The 14,414-nt window shown below is 36.1% G+C and overlaps 1 protein-coding gene across 1 annotated transcript in view; it reads left to right on the forward strand.

The window, feature by feature from the left end:
• The first annotated feature begins 396 nt into the window (after positions 1 to 396).
• LOC129733811 (tyramine beta-hydroxylase) overlaps positions 397 to 14,414 on the forward strand; it is a 42,415-nt gene continuing 28,397 nt past the window's right edge. Inside the window, exon 1 of the mRNA XM_055695320.1 lies at positions 397 to 808. Coding sequence (XP_055551295.1) covers positions 703 to 808 — 106 coding nt within the window. The 5' untranslated portion in view covers positions 397 to 702. The remainder of the gene's footprint in view (positions 809 to 14,414) is intronic.

A 14,414-nucleotide genomic window follows, 5' to 3' on the forward strand; every position in this document is an offset into this window, starting at 1 on the left:
GCGTTGGAAAATTGAAAAATTGTAAATTCTACCGGAATAGGTAGAGCGACGTTGAATGGGCATGTGAATATATACAACAACAAACAAAAAATAAATACGCAAAGCACACCGGCACAGGTTTCATTTCTCGAGATGACACTTCGGTAAAGTCTCCCCAAAAGTCATTCGACGCCGATGTTGCCAGTGTTGTTGTTGTAGCTGGCCTAACAGCTACTAGTGCTGTCGTTCATAATTCCGATAAGCCAGCAAATGAAGCCTAAAGCAGAGCAAATCCTTCCAAGCATCATCACCATCACCCACTAGTTGGTTACCCCCCGGGTCAGGCACCCGCAATCGACAAAAGTGATAAAAGTACACCACCAGAGGAGGCACAAAGAATTTACGAATAAATTAGATCGAAAAGTGTGATACGGCTTCAGTTCGCCGGTAACCGTTGAACGGTACGGAACTGTCTCGCCTAGCGTTCTCGTGTTCTGTGCGGTTGTTGATCACTCACCACTAGAACGGAGTCACACAGGAAAGCTTTTCCAGTAGAACCCGTTAGCGTACTGCTGCTGGTACACCTCCTCTACCGGAGGGAATCACCTCCCGGAACGTGGGAACGTGTCGCGTCCTGAATTTCTGATGACAAAGGAAAGGGAAACCGTGACGGATAAAATTCATAATTCATGAATTAATTAAAAAAAAGTTCTTCAAGTGAACATGACTTTCGTCAAGTTGATGGTGCCGCCACTGGTGAAGCGGCAGATAGTGCTAGGAGTGGCTGTTTTCCTTTTCGGCAGTGCCATCCAGGATGTATCAAGTTTCAGTAAGTTTCGCGGAATACGCGCGAAAAATTGCGCGAGAAGAGAAGGGGTGGGAAATAGCTCAGGAAGCAAGTAAATGTTTAAATTGATGACTGGCTTTTCGGTCCAATTAACATCAGCTGGAGGTGTTGGGGTTCCAGCTAGAGCGGCGAAAAATTGCAAGAATGTAAATCTACTCACACGTTCGCTTTCTGTGGTGCAAATTTTACCGGCTTGATTGGATCGGTGTAATTAAATTCGGTGAAGATTGTTAGTTTACTACCGTGGCGGGGACGACCGGACCGCTGCTACGGGAGCTGTGCTTGAGTGATGGCTAGATTGCTGCTAAAATAATATTTTTAGCAGCTGCCCTCCGGGCGTGCTGGTACCACCAGAAATGGTAATTCTATAGAAACAAGCAATGTAAACTTAACCTGCAATTTATTAAACCAATAATCTTTCCGCTTCGTTGAGAGTTTCCGTTCATCGTTGAGGCTGCAGAGGAGCATAAAAACTACTGAGGAGGAAAAGTTTTCCCTGTTTCACAGTTTGGATATACAAGTGACAAGTACAGTTGTTGTCTTGTTAAAGTGTTCCGCAAGAAAAAACTTCATTATGGTTTGCAACTTGGTTTACCACCCTATTTATTAGGATGTAATTTACTAATGCATGCATAGCTGTTCATAGGACCTCATTTCCATTTATGCGTAGCATAAATTTATTTGATTAATTATGGGGGATAGCAAAAGAATTTCTCGTTGCTGTTCGTACATTAATTCTTCGTGGGTGCTTTTACCGCTGTTAGTGTTAAGTGAAAAACGTTTATCATCTAAATTTTCGAGCAACGTTTAATAGCAAACATAAACTCTTCCCTCTTCATACCTGATTGCAAAGACGTGGCCGGCGCAGTTTTTTACGCATTGAATTAAGTCACTAAAACTTGTACAATAAGAATGGTCGGTCACTACTAGCTCCATTCAGTTGCTTCACTCTGCAATTTTACTGATTCGGATCAATCACCGAATAGCAACCACCGTTCACAGTGGTCCAATAAGGCAAAAAGAGGAATTTAATTCAATAGCGTCTTTAACCTTCATCCTAGATTAATAGTGTCTTCGGAACAATTGTTTGTATGAATGACCCGCATAATCGCAAATTGTCAAAATATATGAAAAGTTTACTATACTAAAAATAAAAAATTAACTTTTTTGTGTTAAGAGATAGAAAAATAGTTTATTCAGAAAATTTGTAGAAGATTCAAAAATATGAAACTTTGTTGAACAAATGATTATTCTATCTTTTTTCGTTACAAAGTTATAAAGTATATCACGGTGCTCCCACAGACCGTTATTATAAAATAAAATGCACCAAAGAATCTGATTACACCATTCGATTCGTTATGACGTCCAGAATCTCTGGTCAAAATTTCAAAATCAGCGTACGGTACATTTTTGAGTAAAAATCGTTAAGTACAAAAAAGTGATATAAAAACGACGAAATACTTATTATAAAGCACGTATTTAACCACCATTTTATGAAATAACTTTCAAAATAGTTTCTACACTCCAAGGGTTATTCATCAAGACATTAACAATTGGTGAAGAGATTTATTTGAAAATCCCACAGTGCACAGTGGTCTAAACTCGAAAAATCGTGATCATCTAGATTTGACTGTGAAAAATTTGTTTTATGTACTCAATGTTTTCAGCAAAATTGTTTTATAGAACAAGGCCTTACTTTTGGCGTTTTTAGTTTTTTGATCAATCCACCTAACAGTTAGATAAAAACCTAAATTAATCCACCTAGCGGTCAGACCCAGCCTTTCTCATTCAAACTTATTATTTGTAAAAATAGATTTACATGAACGCTTCAATCCAATGAATGTGTATTCACTTTTTGGGTTCTAAAATAATGATGTTGTAATAGAAGTATAAAATATGAAATTTGATGTAATGTAAATGCTCAAAAATTAGCTAAACAAAAGAAATGACTCTTAATTTCGAACAATTCAATCACGTGCGATACCGGGAGCATTCAAATGGTACGATACCACATTTAAATTATATTGTGGCCACATATATTGATCGAAGCAGGTATATTTTTAAATAGCCTTTGAATTTCTTTTCTTTCCATAACTTTTGAACCACATATCAAATTGTTATGAAGTTTGTTATTTGTAAGTTTGAGAGATGACTCGTTCGTATGACACTAGTTATGTTCAAATAAGTCGTGAAATCTTTGAGATAATATAATTTCGTTGTTTTGTTAACAATTCAATACATAACGGTTGCTTAGTTCGATTATAATCAAATGAAATGGGAACGTTTAGGGCAGCCAAACTTTGAAACCACGTGTTAAATCATAATTCATCAGTTAACCCTTAACTAGCCCGTTCATCTGATAATACTATTGATCAAATCGGTTGTGTACTTTCTGAGATAATGAAGTTTCGTGATTTTCACAATTCGGTACATTACAGACGAAGTTACAGTTCGATTACAGTAAAATTTAATAGGGTGTTATGAGTCAGCTAGACTTTTCATTTGACAATGATTTCGGGAAAATCAGCTCAGCCATCTCTGAGAAAAGTGAGTGAGTTTATGTATTCTTCGAAATATGTTTCTTTTCATAGCTAGATTTCACATTTTTAAACATAACAGGCAAAGTAATATTCCGATTGCAAAAAAAATCAATAGGGTCTTATGGGGTAACTAGACCTTTCATATTACACTGATTTTGTGAAAATAGGTCCAGCCATCTCTGTGAAACATGAATGAAATTAAACAGTATTCAGAAGACGTTACTTTTCATAACTTTTGAACCACACGTTCAATCTATATAAAATTCAAAAGTCAAGGGTTTTTAAGATAGCACGTTCATTTGATACCAATTTTATTGAAATCGGTTGTGTGATTTCTGAGATATTGATGTTTCGTGATTTTCACATTTTTAAACATATCCTTTAAAATAAAAATCCAATTACAATGAAATCAAATAGGGTCTTTATGGGGCAACTAGAACTTTCATTTGCATATAATTTCATTGAAATCGGTCCAGCCATCTCTGAGAAAAGTGAGTGAGTTTAAGTAGTCTTCGGAATATGTTTCTTTTCAAAGCTGGATTTCACATTTTTAAACATAACAGGCAAAGTAATAGTTCGATTGCAAAAAAAAAAAATCAACAGGGTCTTATGGGGTAATTAAACCTTCCAAATGACACTGATTTTGTGGAAATCGGTCCAGCCATCTCTGAGAAACATGAGTGAGATTGAACACTCTCCAGAACACGTTTCTTTGAATAACATCTGAACCACACGTTCAACATTCATGAAACTCAAAAGTTAAGGGATTTTTAAGTAGCTCGTTCATTTGAAACCAATTTTGTTAAAATCGGATAAGTAGTTTCTGCGATATTGATGTTTCGTGATTTTCACATTTTTGAACATAACCTCTAAACTAAAAATCCGATTGCAATGAAATTTCAATAGGGTCTCATGGGGCAACTAGAACTCTCATTTGCCATTAATTTCATGAAGATCGGTCCAGCCATCTCTGAGAAAATCGAGTGAGATTGGGAGAGCGTTACATACACACACATACACACACACACATACAGAAAATGCTCAGCTCGTCAAATTAAGTCGATTGATACACGAGATTCGACCCTTTGGAGCACTTTTATACCTTTGGTTTTTCCAGTGATTGCTATACCTTTCTAGGAGAAAGGCAAAAAAATAATTTTTCTAATTTTCAATATAGAGTTTTTTGTGGAACCGTACCGTACAATGATTTTGAAGTTTTGACCAGAGATTCTGGACGTCATAACGAATCGAATGGTGTAATCAGATTCTTTGGTGCATTTTATTCTATAATAACGGTCTGTGGGAACACCGTCATATTACATGGAACTTACTTAATAGTTAGTTTTTTGTACTTAACTTTTGTTAGCTGCATTTTACACGAAAGTGTTTTTCAAAGAAATTGTTAGGGTACACAAACACACATTTTTGCCAAAGACCATATATCTCCTGGACTTTTCCCTACGAAGTTATATCTTATTTTAGCTTATTTTTCCGATAACTTCAAGAACGTAAAGGTTAAAAAGGGGCAAGTGGAATCATGATATCAATACTTTTCTTTGAAGTTAAGCTAAAGTGCTATAAACAAGCACATTTTGGCATATTTTTTCGATAACTCTAACATCGTATAGAATAAAGATTAGGTGGATTGGGACGGATGGAACTTATAACAATTTTGAGTAGTCGAACTTCGAGAAAAAGTATTGACATCATGATTCCACTTGCTCCTTTTTACTTTATACGTTCCTAAAGTTCTCGAAAAAATAAGCTAAACTATGCTATAACTTTGTAAGGAAAAGTCCTGGAGATGTGTAGCCTCCAACAAAAACGCGTGTTTTGTTTGCCCAAATACTTTTTTAGAACAACTTTTTCTTGTAAAATGTAACTAATAAACGTTTTCTTGTAAAATGTAACTAACAATCTAACTTTTAAGTAACTTTTATAGAATAAACTCTGTAACTCTGTACCCAATGCAGATAGGAATTTTGTTTGTTCAGCAAAGATTCATATTTTTGCACGTTCTAAAACTTTGCCGAATAAGCCATTCCTCTATTACTTAACACAAAAAGTTGGTATGTCTGATATATGAAAACCTACTATAAAATATGCTCGCCGTACTCTAATATGGGTGGATTGAGACAAATGGAACCTAAAGGAATTAATAGTACTTCAGCTTAACTTCAAGAAAAAGTATTGACATCATGATTCCACTTGCCCCTTTTTATCCTACACGTTCTTGAAGTTATCGAAAAAATAGCTAGAACATGATATAACTTTGAAAGGAAAAGTCCTGGAGATATATGGTCTTTGACAAAAATGTGTGTTTTGTGTGCCCCAACAATTCCTTTGGAAAACACTTTCGTGTAAAACGCAACTAATAAAATAAAATTTAAGTACCAAAAACTAACTTTTAAGTAAGTTCCATGTAATATTCTTTATAACTTTGTACCGAAAAAAGATAGGATATTAATTTGTTCAACAAAGTTTCATATTTTCGAATCTTCTACAAATTATAATAAAATATTCATAAATATATACAAATTATATAAAATATTCTTCTATCTCTTAACTCAAAAAAAAAAAAATTTTTTTTTCAATTTTTAGTATAGTAAGCTATTTATATTTTTTGACAATTTCCGATTATGCGCGTCATTCATACAAACAATTGTTCCAAAGACACTATTGAGCTAGGATGAAAGTGAAAGGCGCTATTGAATTAAGTTCCAATTTTTGCCCTTTTGGACCACTGTGCATTGATATCAGTCAAGCTGAGCTAAGCTAAGGAAAATTATCGAGCAACGTTTAATATTAATAAAGTTGTTTAACTCCATACAACAAATGGGAAAAAATCTGAGCCCGTGTTTTTTAGATGTAATTCTTGTTGGCTATACATGTACTAAACACGGAGTAGCAGTTTACTGTAATAATTTATTGTTTCACTCGTCACCTTCTCCCTTTTGGTTATTGGTAATGTGTTACAATGCAGCTTTTGACTGATTGAACTTTTTTTTTAATTATTCCAGCAGGTGGAATTTACCGACTATGTACAGTAATGGAAATTTTGAAGATCCTGATTGATAATTTTCTCACTTACATTCAAAAAATATGTACAACATGTAAAAAATATTGAGGTTTACTTTCACGGTGAAGGGAAATTGGAATGAAACATTTAACAGTTGAATAATATCACCAGAATAAAGACAATTTAAAATTAGTTTATCTCATGAACCGTGAACCGTAGAATCATGGTTAGTATTTTAAATCACTGTGAAATATTCTCAGCAATTCTTAAAAAAAACTGCAATAAAAAACACTAGAACTTTTACGGTGAGATTGCCAACATTGCTCGAACAATGTGATTTATTCAGAAAAGTTGTTAGTTTTGCTGTTTGACCGTTTTGTATCGATGCTCTCTAATCGGGCAAACATTTAGGTTATGTTAATCTATGCAATCATCCAACAACTTGTCAAATCTGAAGAAAAGGGATTAGTGGGGTAAAAAGGCTCTCCAAAATCTAGCGTCCAGAAACTGCTAAAACCGTAGAAAATCGTCATTTTTTATGAAAATGCGACTTTCTCATAATGTAACCTCGACAGTAATTTCCATAACTAGCGTTTTGTAACCTTTACAGGGTAGGATAAGTATGCCAATTTTCAGGGAAATTGTTTCAGTTTACTCAAATTTATGTTTTTAGTAGTTTTCGGACACCTTTATGTTGGTTGTAATCAAGGTAATGATCCAACATTTGTTACTAGAATTAGACAAGAGGTTCTTGATCTAACACTTTGTAGCGCTAAACTATCTGGAATGATTGTGAACTGGCACGTGTCAGAAGAACAATCATTGTCGGACCACAAACAAATTATGTTCAACTATGTTTCTGGGGAGCTCGTGTCCGAAAAATTCAGAGATCCTAGAAAAACTAATTGGGATAGCTACTATTCCACACTCTCAAACAAGATTTTGTTCTCAGTGGACATCTCTTCCACTGAGCAACTCGAATCTGTTTCCTCATCTTTTCTAACTAATATAATAGATTCCTTCGAAGAAAGTTGCCCGGTGAAACGGAAAACTTCTAGTAAGAACGTATCTTGGTGGAACAATAAACTTGAAAAGCTAAGAAAATCGTCAAGGAGGCTTTTCAAAAAAGCTAAAACTACCGGAAATTGGACAGAATATAAAAGCTGTCCAACAGAATACAATCGAGAGATTCGAAAATCAAAGAAAAGGGACGGGAAGCGTACATGTGAGCAAGTTGAAAACTTGCCTGTTGTAGCTAGACTCCATAAGGCCCTCTCTACAGATCACACAAATGGGCTTGGCCGCTTAAAGAACGAAAACGGTCAGTTCACAACAGACTCTCAGGAAACACTTAGTGTCATGATGGATACACACTTCCCAGGCTCGACTCAATTGACTTCCGAAAATGCACAGGACTTCTATATGGCTCAACCTAGCTCAATTCACGACAAGGTTAAAGCTCAAGAATTAGCCAGTGTAATATTCACGACGTCAAGAGTTGAATGGGCAGTGGATTCCTTAAAGCCCTTCAAATCGCCGGGGCCAGATGGGATTTATCCAGTGTTATTACAAAAAAGCAAGGATATTATAGTCCCCTGTCTGGTGGAGATGTTCAGGGCTAGCATGACACTAAGCTACATTCCGAGTAAATGGCGAGAAGTCCGCGTCATATTTATTCCTAAGGCTGGAAAACGTGATAGGACGAGTCCCAAAGCATATAGACCAATCAGTCTAACTTCTGTCATTTTGAAAATGATGGAAAAAATCATTGATCTACACATCAAATTATCTTACTTAAAAAGTAGACCATTAAACAAATTTCAGTTTGCCTATCAAACTGGTAAATCAACTGAAACAGCACTCCACACGCTGGTTTCAAAACTAGAGAAGTCTTTTGAGGCTAAAGAAATCTCACTGACAGCCTTTCTTGATATTGAGGGAGCATTTGACAATGCTTCTCACGAATCTATAAAAAATGCTATGAAAAAACGCGGTTTTGACATGTGCATCTTGAATTGGACTATCGCTATGTTATCAAACCGGTTGATAACATCCAATTTAGGAAGATCAACTTTAACGACAAAACCAACAAGGGGTTGCCCAGAAGGAGGGGTTTTATCTCCCTTATTGTGGTCTCTTGTTGTCGATGATCTTCTTAACAACTTAACGAACCTAGGATACGAAATCATCGGTTTCGCTGATGACATTACTATTTTAGTTAGGGGTAAATGCGGATCTACTATTTCCAATAGAATGCAATACGCCTTAAACTACACACTTAAATGGTGTAACCTGGAAGGACTAAGCGTCAATCCTTCTAAAACAGTCATTATCCCATTAACAAGAAATAGAAAGTATAATATTGCAACTCTTAAGTTGGGAGACACACAGTTGGTGCTATCCAAGCGAACCAGGTGTTATGCTTGACCACAAGCTCAACTGGAACGACCATCTAGAGTATGCGATCTCAAAAGCAAACAACGCTCTTTGGGCTTGCAGCAATACATTTGGAAAAAAATGGGGACTCAAGCCGAGGATGGTTTACTGGATATACTCGGCAATAGTGAGACCCAGAGTAACTTATGCCTCGCTAGTGTGGTGGCCCAAAACTTCACAATTATCAGCTCAGAAAAAGTTAGATAAACTACAACGTCTGGCATGCTTATCAACAACAGGAGCAATGGCCAGTGCACCATCCAAAGCCTTAGAAGCTCTTTTATATCTTCTACCCTTACATCAGTATGTACAACTTGAAGCCGAAAAAGGTGCTCTTAGGCTAAAACGTGTTAAATTCTTTCAGGAAGGAGATCTACAGGGACATTTACGAATCCTCAAAAATTTCCAACTGAACACCTTAGTAACCATGAATGAAGATCGAATGGACTCTAAGACTAACTTCAGTGTTCCTTTCAAAGTGATTGAATCCAATCGCACTGAATAGGATAAAGGAGGTCCTAAGGTTCGTCCAGGATCAGTCATTTTTTATACAGATGGCTCTAAAATGGGCGAGTCTACGGGCGCTGGGGTCACTGAACCAGGAATCAATATATCAATTTCAATGGGGCAGTGGCCCACAGTTTTTCAAGCGGAAATAAATGCTATTCTAACATGCACAAGTATTTGCTTGGCTAGGAAATATAGGTATGCCAATATCTGCATTTTCTCAGATAGTCAAGCAGCTCTCAATGCTTTAAAAGCATACACATGTCAGTCGAAGTTGGTATGGGATTGTATTCAATCCCTACGACAACTAACTGTAACAAACGTTGTCAATCTATACTGGGTGCCTGGTCACTGTGGTATAGAAGGAAATGAAAAAGCCGATCACTTAGCGAGAATTGGTTCTTCAACTGCTTTCGTCGGGCCGGAGCCATTCTGTGGGGTATCTTCATCCTGTTTGAAATCTGAGCTAAGAGGCTGGGAATCAATGATGATTGATGCCAACTGGAAGGCTTATTCCAAAGCAAGACAATCTAAACTATTCATTACACCATGTAAAAGAATCACACGGAACCTACTCAGTATGAATAAAGCTGATCTGAGTACGTTAACTGGCCTACTCACTGGGCACTGTCCGAGTAAGTATCACCTTAAAAAAATAGGTAAACTGACAGATGACTTATGTCGTTTCTGTAATTCTGAAGTAGAAACCTCGGAACACTTACTGTGCCAATGCAGCGCATTAATTCAGCAAAGACTGCGTATTCTTGGAAAAGGTATCCTCACGCCTAACGAGATATGGTCTGCTGAAAAAATGAAGGTAAGGAACTTCATCAAAGAAGTCATACCTTCTTGGGGTGAAATGCAAAGTCTGGGTGCGACTATCACTGATACCCATAGTGATGGAACGAACTGACAGTGCATAAAAATTAACGCGGATACCATATACCACAATATATCTAACTAATGGTAGCAGTGGTCATAGGCTCCTACAGGAAAAAAAAAAAAAGTTTTCGGACATCAAATTTTAGAAAGCTGTTCAAAAAGACGTCGACGACTTCGTCAGTTCGTTTGTACAAACAAACAAATTTTTCAGGGGTCCTCTATTTTCATCAGTCTAAGAAAACGGGCCCATGAATTTTTAATAATGTCGATAATTTCAAAGACGGGAAAAAAGTCTTACGAATACCGTTTATCACATAAAATTCTTTGAATAAAAATTAATCAAAATTGCAGCCATTTTGTGGGTGCTGAAGAAAATCCGTTTTAAAAAAACGGATGCAAACTGTTCAAAATACGTTCGGGAGGATTGAATTAGTCCTCCTCAATTCAGAGCTTCAATCGATTATTGTAAAAGTTTGCCAAATCAGTTTTAAGATAAGTGCCGACGAAGAAAAAGGTAGTGAATAAAATGATACACTTATGTTAGTATTTCACCTTCACCCAAATTTCCAGTATTTCGTGCGTCTCAGTGCACAGGAGGCTGTATAAGCTGCTTAAAATTGGTTCCGTATTCGATTATCGGCCAGTTCGGTTAGATTCACTCTTCTTTTTCGCTTAATCCAATTGTTTACCTTCGAATATTTTCGTTGCCCTGAAGGTAGCAAGTACCTGAATCACATTGAACACTTCCGATTAATAAAATGTCAATATGCGATTCTGCTTCAAACAATTTTTGGGGTTTCTATTTGGCTTGGCATATTGATAGTTTTTTTGTTGTAAGAATCTGAGACAACTTTTTGTGTTGGCAACACTAACCTAATCTTTTTCGAGTTCATGACATGCCAAGCCAATGTCGTTGTTTTGGTTTAGACGACATACATCTCTGATTATAACATATTTTATGTATTTTATGTAGCTTTTAACGGAGGGTCCAAAAAGGTGCAGTGCTCTTTCGATTTTATCAACATTCGTTTCATCTCTGCTCACCAAATTCCTGCTTTAGTTGTCCTAAAAAGATGATAGCTTTCTAACCATTTCTGTGAATTTTGGTGCTTCCTGTAAATTCAGAAGTACGACAAAAAGTGCAAATGTAATTACTCACCGGGGTCGTCGCTTTTACGTTTGATTATGAAAGAACCCGTTTAGGTCTCTGAAAAAGTTATCTTTACTAGGGGCACCAAAAATCACAGGAATGATTAAGACTCTATTATAATCACAGTAATGCTGCCTACTATTTTCATATTTACAAGTCTAACTCATCTATATTCCATTAATTAACGAAGTATCAAAAACTAATCATTGTTTATGTTTCGAATCACCAGCACTGAGTACCAAAATCATGTTTTAAGTTTATATCATACCAGTCACATGTAAAAACAATCGTGTAAGCACAAACCATGACATAATTCATCGCCTGCTAATTTCTACAGAGCAAATAGTGAATTATTACTTTGACGTTAGAAACTGCTTTTCGAAAACCCTCCCTATTTTCCAAATGATTGAAACCGACGTAAAATTTTGCTCATATAATATATATAAAACACATAATAATTTCCCTGGCGTTAAAAATATGCGTTTTCACGCAAAAATAATATCAAATTCGGTTCAGCATCCCAAAATTACATAAAAACCATGTATTTTCCATGATTTGAAGACATTTTTTTTCTTGGCCAACATTTGTATAGAGTCCCCACTGTGCGCTGGTGTCGCTATAAGCAAGCATCGAACGGTGACATTTGAGTTTGACAGATACTGGTTACTTTGTTTACCTTCGGGCGATGTAGTTACGTTACGTGATTTAAGCATATCATTTCAATTCATGGTGCTCCCACAGACCGTTATTATAAACAAAATGCACCAAAGAATCTGAGTACACCATTCGATACGTTATGACGTCCAGAATCTATGGTCAAATGTTCAAAATCATCGTACGGTACATTTTTGAGTAATGCCCTTTTGAAGGTCGTAAAGTACAAAACCGTGATATAAAAACAACGAAAAATTTGTTGAAAAGCACGTTTTTCAACCATCATTTTATGAAATAACTTCAAAAATAGGTCCTACGTATTCCAAATATTATATTTCAAGACATTAGCAATTGCTGAAAAGATTTATTTGAAAATCCCACAGTGCACAGTGGTCTAATTTCGAAAAATTGTGACCGCTTTATATTTGACCGTGAAAAATTGATTTTATGTACTCAATGTCTTTAGCAAAATTGTTTCATGGAACATGGCCTTACTTCTGGCGTTTTTGGTTTTCGATCAATCCACCTAACAGTTAGATAAAAAAATTTTTTTTTCTAATTTTGAATATACCAGATTGCTTCCTTCAGCAAAGTTGCGGAAAAGTTTAAAAGAAAAACAATTGCTGGATACTGCGATGTCCTATCTGTACGTTGGACTCGACAAAATAGAGTTTTTGTGGAACATACCATCTTAAAATCAATTTTTAGTCTATAATTTTGTCTGTAATGGTCAAAACATTGCAAAGATTTTATTCATTCAACTAAGCTTCCCTCAATACTTTGTAAAATTTATTGTTTTGACCAGTATAGACAAAATAATAGACGAAGAACTGATTTCAAGAAGGTGTGTTCCACAAAAAACTCTATTTTGCCGAGTCCAACGTACAGATAGGATATTGCAATATTCAGCAATTGTTTTTCTTTTAAACTTATCCACAACTTTGCTGAAGGAAGCAATCTGGTATATTGAAAATCAAAAAAAAAAATTTTTTTATCTAACTGTTAGGTGCATTGATCGAAAACCCAAAAACGCCAAAAGTAAGGCCTTGTTCCGTGAAACAATTTTGCTGAAGACATTGAGTACATAAAATCAATTTTTCGCGCTCAAATCTAAAGCGATCACAATTTTTTGAATTTAGACCACTGTGCACTGTGGGATTTTCAAATAAATCTTTTCACCAATTGCTAATGTCCTGAAATATAATACTTGGAAAGCGTAGAAACTATTTTTGAAGTTATTTCATAAAATTGTGGTTAAAAAACGTGCTTTTCAACAAATTTTTCGTTGTTTTTATATCACGGTTTTGTACTTTACGACCTTCAAAAGGGCATTACTCAAAAATGTACCGTACGATGATTTTGAAATTTTGATCATAGATTCTGGACGTCATAACGAATCGAATGGTGTACTCAGATTTTTTGGTGCATTTTTTTTTATAATATCGGTCTGTGGGAGCACCGTTCTATCTGTTTGATAGAGAGCTGTATGTAAAAACAGGTTCTGTCCAATTTCAGACATTTTGCAATACTTCTGGAGTGCCCCGAGAAAGCGTTCTTGGACCATTGCTGTTTGTATTTTTTATCAACGAAATCGACAATATTTTACGCGGATGATGTTAACATTTGCGAGATTATCAAGATCCTTGCAAACTATATCGAAATTCAGAGAATGGAGAACTGTTTTGTAGTGTGGTGTTCCCGCACAAAGAACAGACATTCATGTTCATATAAAGAAATTTGAAAATCGTGTGTAAAAATTTGTATCAAAATACGTGAATACACTAACGACATCTGTCTTGTGGTGCCCCAGTTGCACTGCATAAATATTGCTGTATCGATATTTTATCGATATCAGTACTTGGTTTGTAAGTGAGCGGGAGCATTACCACTTAGTGGCGAATGACGGTTGCAAGTTTTTACACATCTTTTGAAAAGAAGATGAACGTCTGTTCTCTGTGGTTCCCATAATTGCATGACTGTAAGCATTTCCTAATGCAGCATTATATCCCTTCAACGTAAAATGACACCGATACTATTTGATTGCACCATTACAGGACAGCCTTTACAGTGAGTAACTCAAGGTCGAGAGCTGGGTATTATGCTACATAGTGCTCTCACACTTCAAACACACTATTTTGAAGAAAGCGAATAGACAGCTAGGACTTATTTTCAAAATTTCTGCTAAGTAGTCCGGAGGAGATTCGTTTTTTATGAAGACCGCTGCCAGCTTCTTGGACTTGAAACACTTGATAGCGGCGCTTTGTCACACAGGCGATTTTTCCTAAAAGGCGAAATCAATGCCCCGAACATTCTTACCGAAATTCATTTTTACGCTCCTGAAAGAAATATACGCCAACGGGATTTCCCGTATCTAAAATCGCAGACAACAGAACTTTCGCA

Source organism: Wyeomyia smithii, chromosome 1 (assembly GCF_029784165.1).
Source record: "Wyeomyia smithii strain HCP4-BCI-WySm-NY-G18 chromosome 1, ASM2978416v1, whole genome shotgun sequence".
NCBI classification, from domain to species: Eukaryota; Metazoa; Arthropoda; class Insecta; order Diptera; family Culicidae; genus Wyeomyia; species Wyeomyia smithii.